This window comes from Paralichthys olivaceus, chromosome 14 (assembly GCF_024713975.1).
Source record: "Paralichthys olivaceus isolate ysfri-2021 chromosome 14, ASM2471397v2, whole genome shotgun sequence".
In the NCBI taxonomy this organism is placed as follows: domain Eukaryota; kingdom Metazoa; phylum Chordata; class Actinopteri; order Pleuronectiformes; family Paralichthyidae; genus Paralichthys; species Paralichthys olivaceus.
Genome location: NC_091106.1, coordinates 10822345 through 10841573, shown reverse-complemented (window position 1 = coordinate 10841573; position 19229 = coordinate 10822345). Strand labels below are relative to the sequence as shown.

Below are 19229 nucleotides of genomic sequence, written 5' to 3'. Positions count from 1 at the left end.
GACTATAAAGAATTGATTTTGGTTTATTGGCTGTATCTTCCGCACCTTTAGTCGGCATGACGAAAGTCCAGCAGGTAGAGATATCACCATTTCTGTCACTTTAACATTCTTTACAGCGCCGTCAGAGGATTATGGTCAAATCATCTTTATTACTCCATTTCCAATCTATTCTGCTCATTGTCAGACTCGAGAACAAACTGTCCTGTACATTTTTATGTAAGGGGAGATAATGATGTGAGAATAAAAGCTCGCCATTATCCACTTCCTGTTGTCTTTGCAGTTAAATGCAGCCTGATAGAGTCAGTCACAAAGCATTTACAATCTATAAGCCTGAGCTCGCTTAATTCTGATGCTCCGCTATGAGCTCCATCTACCCGAAGAGTCGACACAATAGATCTGACTCAGTGATATACAAAATTGCTCCATGCAATTGCAATCCCATCGGAGGTGTCCTGTTTTTCAGGTGAGCGAGTAGCATGACAGCAAATAAAGAACATGGCCACTGTTTTCCGCAGCTGTAACTCACGTGATGTGGCCCGTTGAAAGCAATATAGATTCACCATTACAACTCTTTGTTATGTAAATACATATACAGGCTTTAACTATAATGGGGCCGTCCATCACCTCATAGACTTGCTTAGCAATTAGGAGTGTTAGAATGCTGTGGAGAGCTGAATGACTATGGAGTTGTTAAATATTAGTTTATCCCTCTCCCTGGTGCTCTATTGGCAGCTTTGTGTTTTCAAGTCTCAGGTATTTGCTTTGCAACTTCAGCTACAGCTTTTTAAAATGCTTTTAAATTGCACTTTTCAATGGTGAGGTCCTTTTAAATATCGTGTCCACTCTGACATTTTAATATAAAAATAGGTGACATCCACTAAAATGTTAATTTGTCTCTGATGTGGAAATTAGAGGTAGCTAGACAGAGGGATCCTCCAGCTGCAGTCACACCAGATACTTCTTCACGGCAGAGATTGGATGATGATGAGGTTAAGGCTGCCTCTAATTTCTGTAAGATTGCTACCAAAATAGTAGCACTTACTCCTAAACACACACACACACATTGTGGCTGCTACGTCTGCGGTTTCATCAGTATTTTGAAGAATTATTCAGGAGCTGTGTTTAGAGCAGAATTTGATATGCATCTTATAGTGTCTTCATTAAACAATGAAATAGGAGATTTAAATGGGCAGTATGGTGGTTTAGTCATTAGCACTGACACCTGTGTCTCTGTTGGTTTTCTCTGGGCACTCTGGCTTCCTGCCACAGTCCAAAGACATGCAGAGGTTAATTGGAGACTCTGAATTGACTGTAGGTGTAAATGTGAGCATGACTGCTTGTTTGTCTCTGTATGTTGGCCCTGCGTGCACTGGCAACCTGTCCAGTACCCCGCCTCTCACCCAATTGGCTCCAGTCTCCTCCCACACAGCCCTCAACAGATACGGGTACATCTGAAAAGATTCTCAGTCATAGAGGTCATGGTAGCTTTAGTTCACATTTTCACATGATCAACTCCTGAAGATAAGGGGTGAAGATAATGGATGGCTAGATGGATGTTTTAAACACAAATGGATTTAACTAGTGAAAACAGTGCTAAACAAAGAAATTATCAAGGTATCACATGGGTCAAATAATGCCAGTGCTGTACCATATGACAAGGATCCTAATCCATAACTGATAGTTTAACACATCACATTATGACACATTTCTTTTGTAATGGGCTCTTTTTGCTCCTCAGCTCTGCAGCACTTGGTACCTCAAAGGTCACAGCACTTATGCACTTCATCTAAGAACCATGTGTGGTTTACAGTGTCTGAGAATATGAACCAACACTGATACAAAAATTAGCTGACTATCAAATTTCAGATTTGTTTAAATAAAGTACACTGAATGTGTATGTGTATGCTCATGCATTGTTTTTTATTTTTTTTTGCTTTAGAGCGGCGTATCCCTTGCTTGCCCACTTTACTCCTAATAACAGGGTCCAACAGGGGCCTTGATCAGCGTTTTACTCCGCACCTGCAAACAAGACAGCAGGGCAGATTCATCATTTCAATAGATACTCCCTGATGGAATCATTTCCTCCAGCCCTAATTGCTATTGTCATTTAAATTCAGACGTTTCATCCTTTAGCAGACAGTCGAGCTAAATGTCAAAAAGCAATGTGTCAACTATTTACACTTCACCCAGCCAGTACAGTGTGCGTGTGTTGTGAAGGTTTCAAATAGGGGGGGAAGAAAAACAGGATGATGCGAGTGACATTTGGTGAACACTGAAAAGGTGCAGGTGCCGGACGAAAAAAGAAAACTCTTCATTCCAAAGAGAAGGCTGCACTGCTGTGCTCGTATCGTACTTTTCTGTAGACAAAAAAAGTGTTTCGTTGTATTTATTTGTTTGTCAATAGTGACAATCTGTAACCAAACCAGATACCAATTTAGAATTAATACATTTTAAAAGATAAATTAATTTAAAAAAGCTAATATTTATAAACTTTTAAAAAGTAGAAGTTAACTGTATGTAGGTATAAATAAATTACATTTAGTGCCAGGTGAACATCTGAAGCTGCTATGCAAACAATAACAACTGCTTTTTTCAGAGGCAGCTCATTTATTTTTGAAAGCAATTATATATCACATCTAGACATGCTGGCAAGTATAACAAGGTCCAAGCAGCTTGGCACAATTCACTGATCCAGTGCAATTAAAAAGCCATGAGCTTTGAGCAATAGGTGCTTTTACAAAGTCTTGAATGTATGTTTGCAGCTTGGCTGGCCTTTGGAAACCTCAGACAGTGCACTCTGCCAAGATCTGGTTTATTCCAGGACAATTTTACTGTGTCTGGACCAAAATATCTGAATCTCATTCCTGAGTGATGAAGTTTTGGATTTCTTTCCATTTTGTTTGTCAGTACAGCTGAGCTCAACATGATACAACAATCTGAATCTGAATAAGAAAGTTTGGGATAATTTCACATTTACATTCTGCAAACAGGACAATATGTCAGTCTTTTACATTGTAGGCGGGATACAGTATGTTACTGTGTTTATGACTGTAGAATTAACTTTCTCTTTCCACTCCAATTCAGGTTGTGTACAAAAACAATGATGTGAGACTGGAGTTGTCCAGGCTGGCCAGGCAGGGTGACCCCAAGATGAAGATCCACGGTACCGTGGCCTTTAAGTGTGAGAACGTGGCCACTCTGGACCCCATCACCTTCGAGACGCCAGAGTCTTTTATCATCCTCAACAAGTGGAACGCCAAAAAGACAGGCTCCATCTCCTTTGACTTCCGCACCACAGAGCCCAACGGCCTTCTCCTCTTCAGCCATGGCAAGCCAAAGCAGCAGGCGAAGGATTCCAAGAACCCTCAAACCCTCAAGGTGGACTTCTTTGCCATTGAGATGCTGGACGGCCATTTGTACCTGCTGCTGGACATGGGCTCTGGAACCACAAAGACCAGGGCAGTCAATAAGAAAGTCAATGATGGCGAATGGTACCATGTGGACTTCCAGCGAGATGGCAGATCAGGTAACTTTAAAGTGATCATGTACAATCTTCAGATGAAGAAGATGTCAGATTTGGGCTAAAACACAAGCAAATGTAGAAAACACACTCAATCTGACCGCATATATGTTTGTGTTTTCTTTAGCTGCGTTCAGGGCCGCTGATCATGAATAGTTGCACGTCTGTTGTTGTGATGATGACTGGTAGTCTGTAGTGTAAATATCTTTCATAGAACACATATATGCTCTACAACATGAAGCAGAATCCTAGAGTAGGAGCTCTGCTGTGCGCCGAGTCGATCAATTATTTAAGTGCAACAAAAATACTGCTGTGGTGTCACAGTTAACTTTTCTGTGGAATACCACATTACTAGTGAAAAGTAAACATTTCTTCACATTACACCTTCATTGTAAACATCTAAAGACATTTTATATCAAAGTTTTTGACTGAATATTTGGGAGCTGATATCAATACAGATCTGGTGCCGATTAAAAGAAAATGGCATTGATTCCTAAGATGTTATTTTCAAACCCTCATAAAACGGAGATGTAATTGAGGTTTTATATTTTACAGTTTAACCATAAAGTTCATGAGAAATAATTGTAAATAAAAAGTAAACAAAACCAAAACAATCTGATCAAATTTATAGAACTTTAAAATAATATGGGAAAAAAAGATTTTTTGGTAAAATGTAAACATAAATGACCAGCTTTTCTGCATTGCTCTGGAAGATATTTTTAATGTGAAAAGAAATACAAAATACATTAATCATTAGAAACTAGAATGACACGCAGAACAGAACTTATGAAACCATATTTAGATTCAGTAGATTAATACCAATCCTGTAAACATGGTTGATTTTTTTTTCATATGAGAAAACGCCCGATCTTAGAAAGTGTAAAGTTGAGTAGTTTTTGGGTCATCCTGCGGACAAAGGAAGATGAAAACATAAACTTGGCGATTGTATGAAAAAAGAATTCACTAATAAAAAATGGAAGTCCTTCCACCTCTTCCCCTGGATTCAGACCCCTAACCCCTACTGTGAAGGGTCCTTGAGGTTCAGTGTGAGGGAATACCAGGCATCTATTCCTGATTCACTCCATGAACTCGAGCATTCAAGTTTTAATTATACAAAGTGCAGATATGTCAATGTGTGGCTACCAATTGTTGTTACAAGTATTGTAATAAAAGTTTTCATATGACCTATATGTCTGGAAAAGGCTCATATCAGCCAGTATCATTTTCCAGACCATCCTGTATATTAGTCAGGCTCTATTAGTAACATCATAACTTCAGATGGTGGAACCTTTGTGCCACATGTTGGGACTTTAGATACACAATTACCATAAAATAACTCCCTCATCTGCTCTGTCTCCCATTGTGTCCTCTGAGCCTCCGGGGTTCCTCTGCTCTGCTCCCTGTTGATTTGCTTATCTAAGCAGCAATTTGTTAGTGTGTGCTTAGAGCCAAGGCCTTACAATGTCATGCTGAAAATTAGATATACCCCTCGACCATGTTTCTTCCACTCCGTCTCAAGAGGTGGAAATTAGATTAACTGTTTCATTACCCCCCAAAGCAAGACTGGTTGGTGGTCTAAATTGAGCTATATACACAGTACATAACAACAGAGCCCAATCATGTGGTTTGGTGTTCAAGTCCAGCTGTTTTATGTATTATTGATGGTTTCCCTGTTTCCTTTACAACATGTAGCGCATCTCGACTTATGCTTAACATGACAAGTGTCAACAAAAGCTGCAGGTGAAGCCTCAGAAAACAACAATCTACAATATTTACTTATAGACCAAACTATGAGAAACTAGAAGCCTCCCATCATCCATCCCACATACAGTACTTATTTAACACTACACGCAGTACACACACACACACACACACACACACACACACACACACACACACACACACACACACACACACACACACGCGAGCTATCGAACATCTTTTTTTTGTACATAGACCTCTCTCTCTACTAGCTCTCTCCGTCTACCCTGCCTAAGTTTCCATGGAAACAGGAGGTGGTCTCTCCCAGGACTGAGACAGTTACTGCGCAGTGCTGTGCTGAGCTGTGCACTAATGACATTTCAGAATAACTTTTCTTCCTTTGCTCGAGTCTCAGTCATCAACACTTACAAGCTGGAGTGTAAAGGGGACATAAAAAAGGTCCCCACAGTGTGACGACTTCTCGTGTCAAAATGACAAGCGCGCCCTGATGCAGTGCACTCACACAGCGCTCCGGATAACTGAGCTATTTTCCCATTTCTTTGCTCACCTTTTAAATTTAAGCCAATCCAAATAGTAAGCAGTGCTGCTAAATGTAAAATCCTGCATCTCAAGGTTTCCTTGAGCAGCACAGAGCACCATTGTTTGCAGAGTGTAATGATGTGTGCGCTGCACCTCAAATGGAAGCAGGGGAATTTGCTTTTTTGCAGCTCCTTTGTACAGAATAGGCCTCATGTGATTTCCATTCCCACAGGACACATGCGATTTCAACGGTGCACATTTGTTCAAACAGAGAAATATGAAAACAATACAAATAATACCTTTTGTTAAATGCAGCTTTTTAAATGTATTCCTTCCCATAAATAATTGATACATATTGATGCTTGGTTAAAAGCTGAGCCAATGCAGAGCTTTAAAAATGAAGTCTGTGTCCGAAATCACTCAATCATTCACTAACAGCTACTCACTGTATAGTAACTTCTATGTAGAGGACTTATCAGCAAAAGATAAAGAAGATTTTGGACACTGCTCGTCTTGCTCATTGTTGGCAGATGGAAAGTCCCACAGAAAATTCTAAATGTTTATTTTATACTTCTACGCTAAAAATCTGTCAATACAACGGCAGATATGAACCCGTCTGTCTTTATCCCCACGATAATTCAGATATTTCTGATAAAAGAAATGCCAGAGTGAGAAGGCTATGCTGCCCTGTCCTATCTTGTCTCCCATTTCTTTCTGTCAACACAGTGAGCGCAATGCATGATGGTATATATTACACAGTCAGTTACATTCGGTTGTCTGCTACTTTTCAATGATGCATTGTGGGAAACAATGAGGGCACTAATAGGTTATTAAAAAATGTCATTAAAGAGTTGAACAGCCCCACAAAATGGCAGATTCACAATTTAGTGGACTATGATTGGTGATTGATTTCAGACACAGCCACTGATTCTTAAGATATATGAGCTACTGTTATCAAAAAGCATGAGGGAGTACATTAAAGGTACATGCTCTGTCATGCAGTAAAGTAGTTTTAAAGTCCATATATTGGCATAATGCTAGTCTGACACCCATATACATTTTTGTCACAGTTAATATTTTATAGAATTCAGGTCATTTTAAAACAGGAAAAATAATTCTGTGTTCTCCTGAGAGCGTGAGCCATCAAACATATGAGGGGCTCTGTTCCTCATCTGTTTTTTCAGATGTTTTATTAATACACGCCACTAAGTATCACTCAAAAATAAAAGTGCAACGCCACAGCCAGGCATAATTACGTGCTGCCGGGTCCTCCATGTGCAGCGCCTCCTGCAGCCGTGACAATGGCAGATAATGATCCCTGCCCTATTTAGTTTAGACGGATGTTCCTGCAGGAAGCCAGCCTGGAAATGGACTCATGCTCTCAGACAGCATCTTCAAACCTCAATGCATTAGAGTCGCTAAGAGACACTCTGCTTTTAAGTGAGGGCTACTGCGCTGGGAGTGCCATGGGTCACTCATCAGAGACATTACATGGACATTGCTCTGTTATAGCCCCCCACTTCCTGCCCGGGCACGCACCACCACTTCAACACACAAGCGTACAGTACACAAATGGCCTCATGCGTGTACACACACACGTAGACGGCACATCCCCCATCTTCACAGCCCACTCACAAGCTCCCCTCTCCCCACAGAGAATCTAATCACATAGAGAGATTTGGCCATATCGCCCTAACTGGATTGTAGTAATCCCCTGTCTAACATGTTTTGGGGATGTGTGAGTGGGGTTAGGGGACATCATGCCAAGTTGAGTCTGGCTGTTGATGCAGAAAGTGTGAGCGAGATCTGAGCTGTCATTTGGACCCCTGCCTTCAGGTTTGATGATGGAGTACCACTTACGGCTCAGCCCGCAGACCAAGAGAGAGAGACGTAGAGAGACAGGGAGTGGTTTGAAGTTGGCTGGAATTTTGATCTTCGTCATCATTATTCATCCTCATTTATTGCTTGCATCATCACTTTGATCAACCTGCCTTAACTGTACATCTAGTACTTGCATCTCCAGACATTATTTGTCGCTGTGTTCCCTCATCTGCTTTCTTATCTGTCATCATACACCCCTCCCTCATCTTCTTTCCAGACGTCTTTATCTCTGTGCTTCCATCTTGTTCTGCATCCATCTCCTCCTCTTTTATGCTCAGTAACATTCGCAGGGACACATCCGCCTTCCCCTTTTGGCTATGACTAACGTTCCAGACATAGACAGTCCTGGACTGTTTGTGTGTGTGTGTGTGTGTGTGTTTCCATGTTTCCCATGCTACACGCCTGGTGAGGGCACATGTCCCCATGGGATCGTATAGTGCCTCCTGACTTAACATAGCTTGACTGTGTTTACACACTTCCTTACAGGACTTTGACAAGTGAGCAGAGCACTCTAAGCAGATGTCTGAGAGATGCTGACATCCTTCTCTTGTCATGCACTTACATCAATTTAGACATACATGCTTGTAGACTTAACAGCATCCTTGTTTGCTGTTTACAGCTGTTATAAGACTTAAGCATGCAGTAGAGGCCAAGAGAAGAAGCCATTAGATAACGACCCCTGAAGCATTTACATTGTGAATGTATGATTCAAAAATAATTTAGAAATGAAAGAATGTCATGAGCTGCAACCTGTCATACGCTGAGGTCTGACAGTAACTGTTTTGCATTTACACAAAACGGGAGTGTAGATAATTCATTCAAGATTCTTCCTGACCAAAATTCTTCAGCGGGGCACCTGCTCTACTCCGAGAAAGTTTCCCCACTAATGCGTTTGATGTAGTGAGCTCGTTAGCTATAACCTGAAGGGAGCTGTTCTGGCTGCATGACGGGTGGCCCTTGCCAAGTGTGCAAAGCTTGGAAGTCACAACAGCTGTGGCTGGAGAGAGCAGGGGCAGTGGGTGGCGGCAGGGAAAGTGCCGGAACAGATGCCTGGGGCCAAGACCTCGAGAAAAGAGCTGGAAGACGTTAGTGGGACCAGGTTAATCATTGTGCACCAGGTCCTTAGCTGTCTCTGTCAAGTGCTTTTGCAAAAGGGCTGGTTCACCTTGGCAATACCAAAGATACATAACCAAGCTTATTTTTAGTTTATACGCTGATTTCAGATTTGGTACTGCACAAAGTAAAGTAAAACACATTAATTTGTTTTTCTGTCATTGTTAAGATCCATCGATTATCTATATAGATTTTGTTTTGAGGGTGTCGAATGGAGCTGGAGCCAATCCCAGCTCACATTGGGTGGGAGGCGGTGTACACCTTGTACAGATCCCCAGTGTGCTGCATGGCCAACCTACTCACATTCACACCATTGGTTTTAGACCATTAGAGTCTCCAAAAGACCTTACCCCAACCCGCATGTCTTTGGACTGTGGGTGTGAGAAAATCCATGCAAACATGGGCAGAACACTCCACATGTAAAGGGCCCTGGCCAAACTAACAATTGCACCATTGTGTTGCCCTTTTAAGACTTTTAAGCTCCTTTACAAAGTTTTATAAAGACACTATAGGAGACATATAAAATCTACTATCAACAACTGGAAGAAAAAAAACATGCGAAATCCATACACCCTACCTGAACCAGGATTCGAACCTTCTTGAAGTGAGGCGACAGTCCTAACCACCACTCTGCTGTGCTGTCTGTAAGAGATACAGTATGTACATCCATACATACTAATGGTAGCTGCCATAAAATGTTGAAGTCCCCATTTAATGTCTTGTTTCAGACAGCTCAGCTGAAAATCCACTTGTGGCTCAGGGCTTATTTCTCAAGTTAACACTTTGACTATAAAAGTAACTTAAAAGCTCCTCCACTCCACATACAAGCAGTTAGGGCTCTACTGCCATTTAGCCTGAGGCAATCAGCTAAAAGCTCCTTCATATCTGCCATGGCATACATATGCCACTCAAAATGCAAATTATGACTTTATGGCAATTTTTATTTTGAAGTTTCCGTAGCCAGCCATTTCTCTGCCACGCTCCCGAGCCCAGGGTGTGTGAGCACAGCTCCTTGGCAGCACGGTATATAGATTACTGGACAGAGGATGCGGGCAGTGGACGCAGCGGCCATTAATTAAAGATCCACAGTGGCTCTTGTGCTGAGAGTAACAGATCCATATACAAATTAATCACCCGGTCTGAGACCCACAGTAAGGCTTTCCTTTTCCACAGCTTTACAGTCCAGTCATGTCCGCTGTTGTTTACTGTGCTCCAGATCGAGAATTAAACCTGAATGAGAGCGATAAATCATGGTGGGGAAACACACAAACTCTCATTGCAGGTTTATGTGTTGGAGGGGCAAACAGAAGGAGAGACAGGGTGAAAAAAACACCCTGCAGTCCGTTAATCAAGTTCAAAAAGATGGTTACGATGTTGGGGTTTTTTTTCGCTTTTGTTTTGTTTGGTTGGCTGAAATGATAGAGGGGGCAATGATTTTTCTTTTCCCATCCTTTCTTTTTATGACCACTGCTTTATAGATAAAGGAGATTTATGATAGGAAATCCAAGGAAATGGAGAGGATACTCTTAGGGATCCCAGATTAGGCTACTAATAGACTAGCTGTTCTGTGATTAATGTGTCTTATCACCAGTCATCAGTTATTCTAAATGAAGAAAATTCTGATCCTGTCCAGATGGATAACACTAATTAGGCTAATTTCTTCATCAGGCCATCTTTAAATAGGTCTTCTCTGCATGTTTGTGTGTTTGCTGGGCAGATAGTGTGCTTTGGCATCTGCAGTCATCAGTAGGTGTCCATCTTGTAGTAGTTCAGAAAAGAAACGATAAACTTTACTCTACCGTGTCTTATTTTCTCAGGCACCATTTCTATCAACACCCTCCGTACTGCCTACACAGCCCCTGGAGAAAGTGAGATCCTGGACTTGGATGACAACCTCTACCTCGGGGGTCTGCCAGAGAACAAAATGGGGCTGGTGTTCCCAACGGAGGTGTGGACAGCACTGCTCAACTACGGCTACGTGGGCTGCATCCGGGATCTATTCATCGACGGCCAGAGTAAGGATGTCCGGCGCCTGGCCGAGATCCAGAAGGCTACCGGGGTTAAACCCTCCTGCACGAAGGAGCCTCCTAAGCAGTGTTTGAGCAACCCCTGCCAAAACAATGGGATCTGTAGAGAGGGCTGGAACCGCTATGTGTGTGACTGCTCCGGAACTGGATACCTGGGACGCTCCTGTGAAAGAGGTAGGACTTTTGGTTTACATTTTCCTCGTACTTAGCTTTTTGGAAGCATGCAATTTCTGTCTGGTAGGCAGAATCTGGATTTTTGTGTGAGAAATGTTGACAGTGCTGCCCAACGACACTTCTCCCTCCCTATGAGTTGTCTTCTGAGGTGGGCATGAGATCACAGGAGTGCAGATACAATTGACCTCAAGGGCAACCAGCAAAATAATGGTTTTAATCATATCCAGTATTGATTTTTTCAATATTCTTGGTTGAAGGCGACCTTGTTTCAAGTCGCCTAACACCAACCCTGCAGGTGCTCTTGTTATCCAGGCTGTTGGCTGAACATCAACAGCTCTCCTGCAGCAAACTGAAAGTTTTGTAAGACAGGAACGACAAGTCTAGCGTGCGGAGCTAGACAACCAGAGAGGGGCAGGCAGGATGAGTCAGGCTACGTCAAGTGTTGACCGGCTGATGTTAGACCATGTTGAGTGGCAGGTGACTGATGAACCGCTGAGGTGCTCCTGGTCACATCCACTATTCACAGTGGCCTGTAAATTGGCTGTCTTCTGCTAACCATTTGGCTCATCAAACCACTCGGTCATGACCAGACCTGGTGCAGAATACTTATCCCACTCTCTCTTCCCGAGAAGAGAGATTTGTATAGCTCCATTCCTTAGCTGGAACACACCTGACTCTGTAGTTTTTTACAGTTTTTTTATTAATGTTCATACTCAAATAAAAAAGAACACCATCCCCATTCAGTGTTTCATATTGGTTGTGTTGGAACTCATTGCTTATAACCAATATATATGTGTGTGTTTGTCTGTGGTAAGAGCTGTATTTGCTTGAAGTTACCCCCGGAGACCCCGTCCTGCTTGCTGTATTTTGTTGATACTGTATCTGTAATGTGGCTGGAAATGAGAAGCAGCCATCAGGGCACATCTTTGCTTACGAAGGCAAATCTCAGCATGGGCCCAGTTTTCTGCCTACTCAGCATTAGCTTGCTGGCCCGGTGACCGGGTGGATTGCCCTTTGACCCCTTTGACTGAAATTTAGGCCGATTAAAACAACAACCAGCTGTGTGAGGGGGCCAGATCCTTCATGGTGTGCTCGTAGGCAATTATTCTAAAAGTGGTGCTTTATGCTTATTTACATAATTAGACATGATAAACATGTTTAATGTATAGTTTCGTCAGGATTAACATGAAATAATCCAAGATTTTTGAGCAATGAACACCAGGTTTGAAGTCTAAGAATATGATGTATAGTATTTTTGTTGTAGTTTTTTGAGTAATTACATTTAAGTCGCCTAATGACATGTTTTATTTTGTATTTATGAATTAATAAAGGCATCAAGCAAAGTGAATATGCAATGTAGGTCTTCAGAGTGAATCTATAGTAAATATGATATCAACGCAGAATATATATATATACTTATATGTGTAGTGCTTCTCAATTGAGTGTGAGTGGCAAGTGAACAATAAACATTTAACACATGCATAATCAAACGCAAATGTCAAAAAACGAGCAGGAGCGTGTGACACCTTTATCACAGTGCGATGCATGTGCATGGGAACGACAGCCCTGGAGAGGTATTCAGTGGGAAAACATTTGTTGGAATGTAACACGTCCCACGCAGTTACATGTGTCAGCTCTACTACTGCTCGTGCTTCTCCTCCTGCACGTGAGTCATTCACCTTATAAAATATTGGAGCCTAAATATCCTGAAGCTGGGGTGTGTGGAATATGTCTGGTCGATGGGAATCTGCTGAGTCAAATGGAAACAAAACAACACAAAAGCTTGTGACACCAGAAAGATGTTGCCTTTCTTTTTTTTTTTACTGTTTATAAATGCAGTTTATCCAGTTGTGCATGTCTAATGACGTGTGACTACTCTTCTGAATGCAGAAACAGTTGAAGCTAAAACAGGAAATTAATTTTAGAAATGAAAGACTCCACGAACGAGAGGATCTAAATCCATCTCTGATGAATGTGTCAGTTAGGCCTGGTTTGGCGCTGCTCAGATTTTTTCCACATGTGCATTATCCATTCTGACTAATGAGTTGACAGGAATTAGGGCACAGTACGCGAGGGAGGTGGGAGTGGGCATGGGACAAAGATCGTTTCACTCTGGGAAGATAATTACTAATCTGAAGAGTGGTCTTGAACCAAAAAAAAAAATTATGAATCCACTCTGACATAATCTGAAAATAAAAGCAGAAAACCTACATCTCTGCTTTTAGCGAACAGCTTCACAGGAAGTGCCGCATGTTGCAGGGGTCTCCGCCACCCTGACCCCCCTCTCCTCACACACTGAGCCTCCTCCTCCGCATCTTGACTCCTCTGTCCGATTTTCTATTTTTTCTGGCTGTCTGTGCTCTGCGTATGAGACTGGCAAGAGTGTGAGTGGGAGCAGTGGTACGGAGGATGGGTCCCGGTGTGCTGCCAGCTGTTTTGATGGCTCCAGATTGCCTCTGCGCTGGTAGGATGAAGCAGGCACCAGCAGGCCGAGGAGCTGTCAAAAGAATTACCCCAGCTCTCACTTATCCATGCATGGTGTACCACCCGGTGGCAAAATATAGCTACTGCATATGGCGGAGGAGGAGGAGGACAAGAAGGGGAAGGAGCAGGAGGTGGAGTTTCTAGAAGAGAACCATGAAGCTATTCGCCCTATTTTGAGAGAATTTAATTAAGCAGACAAAGCAATTTCCCCCTTGCATCCCAAATGTCTTCCCCTTTATTGTTCCTCCAGTTGCTAATTAGCCCAAATATTAGTCTTGCAGTGTGAGGCTAAGGCAGCCTCCCAGATGGTGTAGTTGTAGGTGCGTTGCAGCACATGCACGTATTCCCTAATGAGATATGACATACTGGCTCTCAGCGCTGACAGCACCTGCATGTCTTCACATGGAGAGTGGCTGCATATACCTGTGGTTAATAAAGGAACATGCTGGAGATCAGTTTATACATATATATATTATGCTCACAGTGCCACACACACACAGCTTATGTGCACATGCAAGCTCGTAGTTTTTTTTTTCCATCCACAAATTCATAGTATTTCAGTTGTAAACAGTTGTAAAATATATCGTTCCAAAACACAAACCATAGACCACAACAACAACAGAATGCATCACCACATTATGTAAATCGCCATAACTGTAGAAGTACAGGTTCTTTGAGGACATGTATTGCTTTTCAGAGCATGAAGCCATTCGCCACTGGTCCGGAGCAAAAGCCAAGAGGTGCAGGGTATTATTGCGTAATTGTGAAATGCCCTTAAAGGGGAATAGGGCTGAGTTTTTGTTGCAGTAAAACACGTTTTTAGCCGTGTCCTTTGACAGCACACTGTGTGTTAGTCACTATTTACCACACTTGAATATAGTCACACATTAGAGAGAACTGGTTGTCTCACGCCCTTGAGCCATGAACACAGATGCGCAGAACACTGGTTGACGAACATGGGAAATCTGAATGTGAGAGTAGAAATACTAGAGAGATGATTATATGGGGTTATAGGTGCATGTTGAAGAGCAGAGGTCTGACTATGGATGAAATGAATATTCACATGTTTTATAAACCTGTAGCAAACATTTATTCAAGTGTTGAAGCTGTACATTAGAGCTTTTGATTTCAGCTTCCAACAGCTTATGATAATGGGTCTTGTTAAAAGACCTTGATAGAACAGCATCGGCCAAACACTGAAGATTAACTTGTAAATCATTAAATTAAATGGTAATTCTCCTTTAATAGTCTCAGTGGGGTGAGAAACCTAATTCGCACGTGCTAAATCTTTACCATCTTGGCTGTCCCTTGCGTTTCCTTTAGCAGTCGCTGAAGTTGCAGATTCCACCGCTCTAAACGGACAAACCGATCTATTCTCTGTCTCTGCTCTCATTGCGTTGCCCTACAGATGTTGTCGTATGGTCACGGAGCATCAGATGATGGCGATGATGATGATGATGATGCTGGCCTTGTGATTCTGTTTCTTTCTGCGTCTCCAAAATCCACTCGGATGTCAGATATTTTCTTTTCTCACACATTTAATAGCCAGCAAGTCTTTTTTCTTGGCTCCTCAAAGGAGGCTGCGGTGAAGAAGACACGGGCAGCTTTGAATTATTTATGATATCTCAGAGCCAAATCGTCCTGTTTATTGTGGATGTTGAACATACATATTCCGAAAGCCTTTGGCTGTTTTTCTTCCGGAAAAATGTTGGGATTGGCTTGGGCCTGGTGCCCTGACACTGTGGGACATCACAGTCTGGTGACATGCAGCTGACAGCTCTCTGAGCCTGTTAACCTTGGGGGAAGAATGCAGGAAGATTTCCTGTCTTCACGTTCCTCCATCTTGGTAGTGGCACAGCCCAAGTTTGTTACCCCACCTCATTCTCCCCATGAAAATCAGCAAACAATGTTATATTTTGCTTTATCAGACAGAGGAGGGACGGTTGGTTAAGTCCGGTATATGCTCCATCCACCTTTTGACAGCCTGTTGGGTTAGGGGGCTGGCACAGACTGAAACTCCTGCTTCAGTCCTCTCAATTTATTTTGATATTAAACATGGGAGTGCCATTAAAAAATGACTGGGCTTCCAGGATTGGATTTTTGACAGGTGCTCACTTTGCATTAGGTAATGATTCCCTCACATGTCACCTTCCATATTTTCATATCTATCTGGAACGTTTGTTTTTTTTACATTATGGCATTTTAGACAACCTCTCTCATAATCTCAGGAGAGGTGACATCTTGGATGAAATGCAATATTTACTCCAGTTGTGATTAATTTCACCCATCTATTCAGCCTGAAAAGATTATTCATGAAATAAATAATTTAGTAAAATGTTTTTATTTATATGCAGCACCGTTTAAGGTCATTTCTCTTCTTACCTTGATTCTCAGTAGGTATTTGTTTTTAAAATAGAGGCAGTCACTTGACCAGACCTCGTCCTCAGTTAGTAAGTAGCGAAGCAGAGATGACGCAGTTCACTTTGAGATTGTCTTTCTTTTAGTTTTCTCGCCTTTTTACCTTGAGCTTTTTTTTCACAAGTATAATAGATCCTTTTTCAGACAGTAATTTTAAAAGGAGCAGGGTTTAAGCTGGAGTAGGAATTCTATACAGTGCAGCACTCAGATCTGTCACTCATTGTTTAGCAGAGATTTCACATCCCATCTTCCCAGCGTAAACATACACCACGAACTATAGACAGCGACTGTTTACTTCAATACAGCATGAAGTGAAGATACATACTGAGAATGAGTGAAATGCAGTGGGGGAATTCTCTCGATGGGTCTAAGTGCTGGCTAATGTTACAGTGACAAACATTTTTTTTTGTCAGTATTAGGTGTTTGAACAGTTGCTCCATTTTTCTTGGCATCTGCTAACAGTTGCTGAACATGGCTCTTTGCTTTAGCTGCCTGGCAGGGAGCAGTTTAGCAGCGAGAACTCGTTTGTCACACGCCCCTGTCATCTGCACCGTACCCCAGGAGGGCGTGGAGAAATTGGATTTGGGTGAGGAATGTGACGGAGTCGTCCCAGGGGATGGATGTGACATTGGCTCTGTGTGACGAGGAAGTGGTGATGAGGTGGTGTGTGTGTGTGTTTGTGTACATTGGGACCCTATCACCCCCACCACCACACTCCTGTCCCTCCAACTACTCACCCTTCTATCTGTTGCGGCTCTGCAGCTGCAGTAATGGCTTTGTTATTGGGTTTTGGTTTAGTTACACTACCGGAAATGCTGTTACAACCTCCTGCCAGCGTTAAACACTCTCCCCAGCGTTTCTCCAGACGGCTGCCTAATGCTTTGAGTAAATGCAGTCACCCTGAGCAGAAGCTCAATATTCAAGGTCTGATTCTGTCACAGTTTTTTCTCCTCAGTCAATACCAATTTGTCCCTTTTGTAGTTTGCCACTATTATACAGCTGATATAAAAAAAATGGATGCACAGCTGCCGCTTGTTCTCTAGGAGGGCATTACATTACCTTTACTCCTTTTACAGTAGGACATTTATCCGTGTCATATATTCCATCGTCTTATGAGTGTTTATTCTACTATGTACATGTACCTACCTCAATACTCTTCATTGAGGGAAGCCACCATTTAAGCTGTCACAGAGAAGACAGGGCTGAGACTAAGGAGGGAAGGAGCTGGAGTACCTGGAGAAAATGTACATAGACAGTGGGAGAACATGCCAACTCAAACAGAAAGAACCCTGCGAAGCTGGGATTTCAAACGGGATCACTCTGAGCTAACCACTGACTCACCGTGTCACCCCCAAACCTGATTATTGTTTGTACCTGTCCTGACCTGTCGGGACTCAGTTGGGCATCCATACTCTAGTGCACATGCATTTAGGCATCACTTATTCTTTCTTTGCTGTATTTTTAATTTTACAAGTTGGATTCATTAGTTGTCAGCAGTCTTTACTTAACAAAAAAAAGACATGTCTGAGTCATTGTCCCTGTGTCCGTCAGCTCCATGGTTCAATCCTCCCTCTGTGGATGCACCGGATGCTGGAGGACGAGTCAGTCTGTAAAGGTTGCTCTGCAGTAGGCGTATCTCTGTGCATTTTTCTAACAGAAACACAATCCGCTCTCTCCCTGTGTGTTTGGTGACCTCTGAATCACGGGTCTGTATTTGAATACATAATCACTACTTCACATCTTCCCCTCTAATGTATTTCTTTGCTCCAGCACTAAATCACATCCACAAATAAGACATCATTTTGAACTGAGCTGACAGAGCCAGGGTCACCGATTTACCATGAAAACCTCTACTCTCCATTTTACCCGTCCCTTATCTCGTTTTCTTCTTCCTTATCCTCCCTGCAGAGGCGACGATCCTCAGCTATGACGGCAGCAAGTTTATGAAGGTCCAGCTGCCAGTGGTGATGCACACAGAAGCCGAGGACGTGTCTCTACGCTTCCGCTCCCAACGAGCCTACGGCATCCTAATAGCCACCACGTCTCGGGACTCGGCTGACAGCCTGCGTCTCGAGCTGGAGAGCGGGCGCGTCCGCCTGACTGTCAATTTAGGTAACGCCTCGGACACTCACTGGCTGCTGAGGCAGAGTCACGTGTCAGAAACAACAAAATTAAGCTTGATAACAGTTTCAAACACACATTGCCACATACTCTCTCACTCACTCACAGACACAGCTATTATTTTCATATCATACACACTTTGAATAGAAGGAGATGGTGTAAAGACTTTCAATGGCAAGAGTCTGCGGCTCTGCGCTCACTGCCAGTTGAGCACACAGCTACTGTTGCCCAGCAGGGAATGCTCGCTGCCCAATCCATCAACTAACCCCAGATCAACATCCATACATGTTATATTGCTCTGAGGGGAGTTTGCCTTACATAGTGCGCGCACACACACACACACACACACACACACGCTCACAACCATTTTCTTTCCTTGTGTTGTTTTTATTTTGAATAGATCTGGTTATCGTTCATAGGAGGAAGCTATTAAATCTTCTGGAGAGGAAGTTGTGTGTTTTTAATATCAAACCCCCTCTCAGCTCGTGGTTACATGAGGCCCCTTAGTTGCACCCACACACTCATTTGTTCACCTCTGCACTTTAATTATTGTAGGGTGGGGAAAATGCATGATTGCCAAGGAAATCAGCAAATGTGTCCTAAATTAGCACGAGGAAAAAAGACATGCCGCCACCCCTCCCCTCCGCCTTACGCAAAAACAGAAAATCGAGGATGGAATTAAATATGCGGCGTGCATGTGTGTGTGCGCACTTATTTGCTCGGGACAGGATTCAATGATGCCTGTGAAAAGTTTGATCTCTCTCAAACAGAGCAGTGCCGCATAAATGATAGTCATCTATTTCTCCTTTCCACTGGCTAAACAGAGATGGGCTCCCTAAGCGGACCCGTTTAGCCATGCATACAAAGCAGACAGTCTGTGTCTGCTCTAAACCACCAGGAAGCACGTGTCCCGCCTCGATAAGACAGTGACGAGGCTCACAAGTTAGATCATTGCAACACCAAAAACAGATGCCTTCTGATTAAGGCAACAGGTCACCGTATTGTTTTTTATTTTTGAATTATCTTTGACGTGTTATTAGAGGTCTATTTTTCTTTTACTTCTTCCTGTAGCCATCAGATCTCGAAGCCCCTGTCTTTCTTGTCCCTCCTTCAAAAAAAAGCAAGAGCATTCCCTGTGAGGCTGGTGGCTGGTGTTGGTCTCTGGCTGTTTGCGACCACTTTTCTGCTGTGGTTGACAACACACGACAGGCAGGGCCAAATGGGAAGGAAGAGAGGGGAGTTTGATCTGG

At 42.8% G+C, this 19229-nt stretch overlaps 1 protein-coding gene across 28 annotated transcripts in view; it reads left to right on the top strand.

Annotated features, from left to right (window-relative positions):
- LOC109630696 (neurexin-1a) overlaps positions 1-19229 on the top strand; it is a 245071-nt gene that overhangs the window by 86441 nt on the left and 139401 nt on the right. For all 28 annotated transcript variants that reach the window (XM_069538551.1, XM_069538526.1, XM_069538536.1 and 25 more), the window contains 3 exons: positions 3085-3526; positions 10573-10956; positions 17767-17970. In XM_069538551.1, coding sequence (XP_069394652.1) covers positions 3085-3526; positions 10573-10956; positions 17767-17970 — 1030 coding nt within the window. The remainder of the gene's footprint in view (positions 1-3084; positions 3527-10572; positions 10957-17766; positions 17971-19229) is intronic.